The sequence below is a fragment of the Centrocercus urophasianus genome, unplaced genomic scaffold, assembly GCF_019232065.1.
Source record: "Centrocercus urophasianus isolate 14NV4802_14NV808 unplaced genomic scaffold, USGS_Curo_1.0 seq_22, whole genome shotgun sequence".
Taxonomy (NCBI): Eukaryota; Metazoa; Chordata; class Aves; order Galliformes; family Phasianidae; genus Centrocercus; species Centrocercus urophasianus.
In genome coordinates, this window is record NW_024884778.1 from 13,684,895 (window position 1) to 13,693,149 (window position 8,255).

Here is an 8,255-nt window from a genome sequence, read left to right on the forward strand (position 1 = left end):
AATACAAAGAAACGATTAAAAAGAAAATAAAAAGCATTACTCAGAGCAATAGTCCATAAAATACTTTATTGAAATAAAGTAAATATCTTCGCATTAATAAAACCGATCATAAAATGCAGTTTTCGAGTAACTGGGGGCACCACAGGGTTTCACGCAGCGAGCAACGCCGAGGGCAGACCCGGTGCCCCCCGGCCGCCGCGCACCGCGGATCTCAGGGCCGGGACCCGAGCCGTGCGCTCTGTGCTCCGACCGCGACCCCACCGCCCTCTGCCCCCGTCCTCTACCGCCCGGGCCGCTGCACACAGAGTTCCTCCCGCCCGGGGCTGCGCGCTCCGGGGCCCGGCGCGGCGCTGGGAGTCCCCGCGCACCCGGGCGGCGGCGGTGGGGCCGGGCCGTGCCCTCACTCCTCCTGGCTGACCTCAGCTGGCGAGCCCAGGCTCTCGGGGGGTTTCTCAGCGTCCCGGGCGCGCTCCTGCTCCGAGAGCTGCTCGCTGCTGGGGATGGAGTTCTTCTTGGGGCGACCCTTGGGCTTGGTGGGGGACTCCAGGCCTCCCCCCTGCAGCACCTGCGGGGCGGGGAGGTCACAGCGATAGCCGCGTAAAGCAGCGCTCCGGTCCGCGGTACCGGTGGGGGAAGGTCCCGCTGCCCGAGCCGTACTGCGCGGAGCAGGGAGCGTGCTGCGGCCGCATGGAGCGGGGACATACACACGTATCAAAACATACATATATATACTTTTTTCCCCCTGGAGGGCCCGGCGCCGGCACTTACTATTTTCTTCCATTTCATGCGCCTGTTCTGGTACCAGGTTTTCACCTGGAGCTGGCTGAGCCCCAGCGATTCGGCCAGGTCTATTCTGCGGGCGGGAGAGAGGCGGTAAGACCCGGCCCGGCCCGCGGCTTTCCTTCTGCTCTCCGGACGATGCCCCCGCGCCGCCCCGGCGGTACCTGTCGGGCGTCGAGAGGTACTTCTGCTTCTCGAAGCGCTTCTCCAACCCCATGAGCTGCAGCTCTGTGAAGACGGTGCGGCTGCGGCGGCCCTTCTTGGCCTTGCTGCCCGGCTCGGGGCCGCCCGGCTCCAGCTTGCCGCGGAGGTGCAGCTCCAGCGGGAGGTGGGGCGAGGCGGAGCCGCCCTGCAGCCCCGAGCCGGCGGCCAGAAGAGCTGAGCCCAACCCCGAGCAGCCCAGGGGAGCCAGCGGGAACTTGAAGACTGCCGCCGGCTCCGCCTTCAGAACGGCTGCGGGAGAGAGCGGCCGTGAGAGCCGGGCGGCCCCGGAGGCTGCTCGCATTGGGCTCCGCGCACGGCCCCGGGCCCTTCTCCCACATCAGCCGCGGGGTCACGCCGTGCCCTGCAGCCGGCGGCAGGCAGTCACCCACCCAGCGATCCTCGCGTTACCCGCGGAAGCCTTTAGGAACCATTTAGGATCTGGTGCCGACAGACAGATTCAAGCGCTGCCGGGCCCACAGCCGCACCGTCAGACTCGTGCTCGGCCCCGACGTGCGGCCGCGCGGGGCCCTCCCGAGCGCCCAGGGATCTCGCACGAGTGGGCAGATCACGCTGCCCTATGTAGCACCGCGACAGCTCTTCCAACACCGAGCGCGGCCCGGGGGCTTCGAAAGCACAGGCGGGCCCGGCCCGAGGAACACACACGGGCACACACTGGTGCGGGCCGGCATTTCAGACCGGTGTCTAAAACAATCCTGAATCCCCAGAGCTCCAACACAGGTACTTCCCCACTACGGGGCTCGATGCTTTCCCGATTTCTTTTTTAAGAGGAAAGCAAAAATTTGGAATCCTCCCGTTCCATTCGCTTCGAGGGATAAATGAACTGCGTCTCTGCAGATAAAGACAGCTTTAGAAGCAAAAGCGTTTGCGATCGCAGATTAAATATTCGCGTTAACACAAAATAAACGTAAAATAAAATAACAAAAATCAACCAAAAAAAAAGCCAACAAACAACCCCCCCAAAACCGAAACACAACAAGAAATCTGTCCTTAATACCCTATCCTGCACCACGTCCCGACACCACACCGCGCGGCTCGCACTCTCCATCCCCCATCTCTCCACGCACAGCACCGCTCCCCACGGCCCCACCGCCGCCCGCGCCCCGCACATGAGGCCCCGTCCCGGCCCGGAGCGCTGCGGAGAAGTTCCCGAGCTCTCCTCCCATAGGAGCGGCCTCACACGCGCCGGGAACCGCGGCCCCGCTCCCGTCCGACCCCGGCGGGACATACCGAGGTGGTTGTGGTAGGGCCGTGCGGATAGCAGCGCCTGCACCCCGAACTTGAGCAGCTCCCCGGGCGGCGCCGCGCCTTTGGCGTCGGGGGGGTCGGTGAGGATCTCCTCAATCATGAAACTGCGATAGCGGTGCGAGCGGTGGTCGGGAAAGGCTTCGGCCGGGAAGTAGTGCGCAGCCCCCAGCTCCAGCGGGTGCTGCATCCTCGCCGCCGCCCGGGCCGTGCCGAGCCGAGCCGAGCCCGGCCGCCGGGCCCTAACGCAGCCCCCCGGCCGCTGGGAGCCGGGCAGCGGGGGCTCTGCCCATCGCCCCTACCCCGCCCTACCCCTGGGCAGGGCCCGGCGCGGCCCCCCCCCGCTCCGGCTCCGCGAGTGCCTCGGGACCGCCCCGAGCGCCGCCGGCCCGCGGCCGTTCCGCCGCACGCACGCACGGGGCGCGGCACCGGGCAGCACCTCCCCAACCCAACCCGGCCTGACGGGCAGCGGCTCTATTATACGGCCCCGGGGGCTGCGGAGGGCGGGGGAGGGCGCGGGAGGAGCCGCGGAGGAAGGAAGGGGCCGGGGCGGGCGAGTACCTGGAAGCGGGAGGTTACGGCGCAGCATTTGATCAGCTGCCATATAAAGCAAACGGGCCCCAAGGCGGGCAGCGGGCAGGCACACACCCAACCGAACGCGGTGCCGGAGCTGCCGTGTCCCCCCCCCCCCCCCCCCCCTTACGGCAGGGTGCTCCTGGCACCTCCCGCCACCTGCCCGCCCCTTCCCCGCTTCCTCCCCTCTTCCTCGGACATGGCCCCGCTCGGCCCCAGGCAGCGTAGCGCAGCGCAGCGCAGCGCCGGCCCCCGCGGAAGGACCCGAGCTCGGCCACATCCCTATGGAGATGAGCAGTTGGTCGGGAAAAGAAACAAAGCGCAGCGCGGAGTGGAACGCCTCTCCTGGCGTTTAGAGCCGTTTGACGAACGTTGCGCTAGGCACAGCGGGGTTCGTTCCTTTCTCTCCAAGCCGTGCCGCGCACCACCGCACGGTTCGTGCTCGCTGCCGGAATGCCCTGAGCGGGGCTCTGCGGAGGGGGTACAGAGCCGTCCTCCGGTAGCCGCCGTCGGGGCCGATCCCGCAGCCCTGCATCCCGTCGCTGCCCCGGGCCCGGTGCCGCGGGAACCCCACACGGAGCGGAGGGCATTGGGCCGGGCCGGTCACTGTGCCGGGGTCACTCTCGTTCTGCAGTGCTGTGCTTCCTACAACAGCCAGGTGCTCTCAGCTGCTCGATGTTCCGTCCCGCACTGACTCCCCCGTAACCCGCACAATGTGCTGGCACGAAGCGGTTCTGCTCGGATTTTCCGTTTTCTCCGCGTCCCGTCAATTTAAAACGACGCTCTACAACCCGTGAGAGGGCTTTGGGGAACACCCTCCCCATCCCTCTTTTCCACTGCGGGGTCTCGAGCGTCCCCGGCAAAAATGTATTCCCCTCCCCTCGCCTCCACCTCTGGGCACAGCACCGACCGAGCACTTCCGACAATTCGTGGCCCCGCAGACGCCGACGCGGTCGAGGGTCGGAGCTGCAGCGGTGCGGATCGGTGCGGTGCTCCGCTGCGGGGCGGTGACGCTGTTCTGCGGGAAGGACGGGGGCTTTCACCCTCCGGCTGCACCCTAGGATAATGGTTTAAAATCGTTGCAATGCGAATCCCACCGCTCAAAGAAAATACGTTGGTGTATATACATGTAAATATATAGAACTATTTTTAATCGTGACTCTTAAAATGACGGAAATCGTTTAATTCACAGAACCCCCAAATTCGAGCGCCGATGTCGCACCTCCCGCCCGGCTCTGCGCCGGGGGATGCGATCCTCTGCTGCTTTCCAGCCAGCCCCATGCCGTGGGGACGCGCTGGGCACTGTCGGCCATTCGGCAGCTATGGGGCGAACGAACGCAGCCCCGAATTACGCGCACTTCGTTTTCCATCTACTGCAAGGGAAGCGCCGTGGTCTTCTTAAAAAGAAAACGCTCCGCATTTGACGGGTGTTTGTGTTGTTTGCACCAGGCGAAGCGTTTATCGTACCGTTAGAAATGCAGGACATTCCTAAAGCCACCTCACTGTTCGCAATTTGTTTCTATTTTTTAACCAAAACGTTCACATTCGTTTCGGGACTCATAGGTCCCTCCCAGGGCACACTTCACAGCCCTCTGCCGCTCACTGTCACACCGCGGCTGTTCCGAGGGCTGAGGGAGAAATGGGGGGAATGGAATCCCCGCGATTCCGCATCTCTCCCGGTGCTGCGGGCGGTTCATTCCCGTTTTGAAGGGGAGTTTTGTCTTTTTTCCCATCTTTCTTTCGTTAAGATCCCATTGCGTTTCCCTGCTCAGAGAGATCATAACACGAAAATTAGCCAGAGAAACGCTCTCTCATCGCGGTGCTTTAGGAAACGCCCTGAGTGCAACGGGGAAAGCGATTTTGTGCAGAAAGGGCGACGAGTGGGTATGGATTAGATAGAAGTATATAGATACAGATAGATACAGAGATTATATATATATATATATGTGGATATGGATAGAGACGTAGATATATACATATAGCTACGGAAATAGAGATATAGAGATATGGAGATAGAGATGGAGATGGAGATGGAGATGGATTGACCCCACCGTCCCGTACCCCCCTCCCCTCCCCTCCCCTCTCACATCCCCGCTCCACCGGCCCCGTCCCCACGGCCCCGGGGCGGCCTCGGAGCGCTGCGGGCCCCGGCGCTGCCTTCTGCTGGCACTCGGCGTCCAGGAAATCCGCAAAGCGGTTGGAAAAGAGTGGAAGCCGTGACATCACGCGGGGCAAGAGGGTGAGGGAGCGGCTCCGTCCGAGCAGCGCGCTGCGCTCGGGGCCGCGGGGAGCTCCGTGCTGAGACGCGGACCTCAGAAGCGATGCTCGCGGCCACGCGGCCCGGCCATTCCTTCCTTACGGCTTCGGGCAGAAGTTGCGGGGCTCTGTGCCCCCGCACCGAGGCAAATCCCCGCCCCGCCGCCTCCAGACCTCTTTCCTCCAAACCCTGCAAACGGACGGAATCCATCTCCGTAGCTGCCGCTCTCTGGAGAGATCTGTGCCCGTACCGGGAGCTGCCCTCCGTGCGACCGCCGTGCTGCGGAACAGCACGCACAGTGAATAGTGTCCTACTGGGATAAAACGGTGAGTCCCTCACTTTTCTTACTTTTCTTTTTCTTTCTTTCTTTCCTTTTTTTTTCCCCCCCCCCTTTTAAAATAGCGGAGTTCTGTTTGTTTGTTTGTTTGTTTGTTCTTTTACTGTTGTTTTCCTTTGTTTTGTGGTTGTTTTGGTCGTTTTGTTTTCTTTTTCCTTGCTTCACAGAGGAGGGGAGCAATTCTCGGAAGCACAAACCAGCCGCGAGCGTCGGTAGAGGCAGCGTTGGGGCTGAGACAGCTCTTCCAGGCACTGCCCCATCCGCACGTCGACCTCGGGGCTGACACGGGGCTCCGCTGGCTCAGCTCGCTCAGCTGCCCCGATCAATGTCACGGCTGTCAGAGGGCCGTGGTTACGCTTTCCCCTGCTGACAGCTCATACAGAGCTGTCTTTCTCCCTTCTCCACCCTGACCTGCTATCAAACCCAAGAAAACTAGGCAACCGAAAGAAATAGCAGAGTCGTCTGCATTGCTCGGGGCAGCTCCTGCACTGTCCTGCCCAGGAGCGTCGCAGAGGAGCAGTTCTGGGGCGCTGTTACGCCCATGCTGACACGGTGCTGACACGGTGCTGGTACGGCCTTTAGCACCCAGCTCTCCACCTGTCACACACAAAACCAACGTATTGCTTTGATGCACAGCTCCAACACGGGGAAATGGCGCCGAGCCCCTCAGTGACGTGATGGGGAGCAGGAGCAGAAATCTTTCATTGTGGGACTTCGGGATGGCTGTGCCACACTTCCAGCCACAACCAAACCCTGCACAGCACTGCCACAGCCACAGATGGGCACGGAGCCACGTGCAGAGCTGCAGGCAGCGAGTGTGCTCTGCGATGGCCGGGCACAAACACACCGTGAGCCAAAGGTGGGTGCACCAGGTCAGTAATTACAGCCTGTCTGAAACCACAGCTATGGCTGTACCACTTATTTCTAGATGCTAAACAGGCCCCAAACAGAAAGGGGCCTGAAAGGAACCGTCCTTATCACCCCGGTGTTCAATTCAAGCAAGCCCCACATCTGCTGCCGAACAAGAGCTGCCCTCCTGATATCACATCATCCCCTATGCTGAGAACAGGTGACGAGTGCTGAGGCAGCCCACTGTTCACTGACTGGAATAGGGTAGTTTATAAAATCAAGTTAATGATTACATCTGTGTGGAGCGGGGCCTCCAATTTTAACAGAGAGACGAAGAAACAGAGCAAACCCCACATTCTGTGGGTTTGCAGCAGTGTTGGTCTCTGGTTCCACCTGGTTGTGCCTTTATGGTGCAGCGGGGAGGTGCTGCAGGCATTTAACACAATAATGGCTAATTGAAACTTTTTATTTCTAAAATAGCACCATGTTTTATACATATTAAAATCATATTAAAGCTGACTTGCCAGACTCTCCTGAGCACCACTACAGCCAGTTAAAAAGCCTGTTAAGAGCCAATTAAATTCTATAACAAGCACACGATATAAAACAATTAAGTGGTGGCGGCTCTTTTCTGTTAGTTTATTTCTCTGCCTTTGCATTTCTACGCAAGTCTTATTTTAAAGTGTTGTACAGACCCACCAAAGTGCCCTCCCAGCAGAGCAGGAGCAAAATCTCTCCCCACTCCCATGGAACCAAGTAGGCTGGAGCTGGATGTGCTGCAGAGTGCGCCCACTGAACGCTGAAGAAAATCACACTGATGAGAAATGCTTAAAGTTCCCAAACTGAACACCCAGGTGTCTGAAGTCCCACAGATGGTCCCTGCAGGGTGGGCTCGGTGGTGCCAAGCTGGGCACCAAGCAGTGCCTGATGTCCACGGCCCCAGGCAGCCTCTGTGGCCACCACCAGACCAGGGCATGGCCAGCAGCTAAGGGGAGCTTCACCTGCAGAAGGCAATGGGAACTGGGGATCCTAGGCACAGCACACACAGAAGGTGAAACTGATTTACTACCTTGGGATGGAATAATGTTTTTAGAATAAAATTATGCTACATGGATTAGGATTTCCTGTATGCTGTTTACATTTCTGAGAGCCTTCATCTGTTTTAATCTCTATAGTTTGGCTGAGATTCAGTGGATGCTTAAAAATGAAACTTTTGCTGCAGGAATCTTGGTCATAAGGGTGCAGGGCTTGGGCACAAGGAAACTGAGGGATGGCAGGGAGCAGATGGCACTGGTTTGCCATAGATGTGTGCATGGGGGGAGGATTGCCTTTCCTGTGACAGGGAACTCCACAGTTGCAGCAGTACAGGTGTGCTGCCCACAGCCATCCCAGTGCTGTACGGCCAAGCTGAGCAAAGGTGCTGCGCCTCCTTTGTGCCTCACGCCTTGGCAGGAGAGATCCCACTAAAAACTTCTTTCAGGACTTTGCCCAACACTGGTCATGGAGTGGTGCGATGACATGAAGGCTGGTTTCACCTTGCTTGCTTCAGTGGGTACTCAAACAGCTGTGCCCTCAGTGGAGGTACACACCTGGTGACCTCCCAGCTTGCACCAAGGACACCAACAAACCCCCATCCTGGGACCCCACTCAGGGTGATGCTCACACTACCAAACACCTGTTTTGGTTCCTACTGATGTTGCTGAGGTGCTAAAGGAAGGCAGGCAGCTCCTGGTCTGCACTCTGTGAGGGCAAACGCTGCCTGCATCAGTGCAGTGCCACCACCTCAGGCCAAATGAGAGCTGTTTTCTGCCCTGTCTGCCCTGCAGCCTGCCGTTCAATACGACACATTTCTACTTACCACATCCAGCACAGAACCATAAACCCATATACGGACACAGCCGCTTAAGAAGTTTAAACAATTTTGCTTTTCTGTACGTATATTATGACACTTCCAAATTTTTTGGACGAAATTCCACCACCCGATAGCGATCT

At 59.3% G+C, this 8,255-nt stretch overlaps 1 protein-coding gene across 1 annotated transcript; it reads right to left on the reverse strand.

Annotated features, from left to right (window-relative positions):
- Positions 1 to 400: 400 nt before the first annotated feature.
- On the reverse strand, positions 401 to 2,437 carry BARX1 (BARX homeobox 1). Its single transcript, XM_042823757.1, has 4 exons — positions 2,233 to 2,437; positions 945 to 1,233; positions 769 to 853; positions 401 to 565 (listed from the first exon to the last, which is right to left on the reverse strand). Exons 1-4 carry the CDS (start codon positions 2,435 to 2,437, stop codon positions 401 to 403), a joined length of 744 nt encoding a protein of 247 aa, XP_042679691.1.
- Positions 2,438 to 8,255: the final 5,818 nt, after the last annotated feature.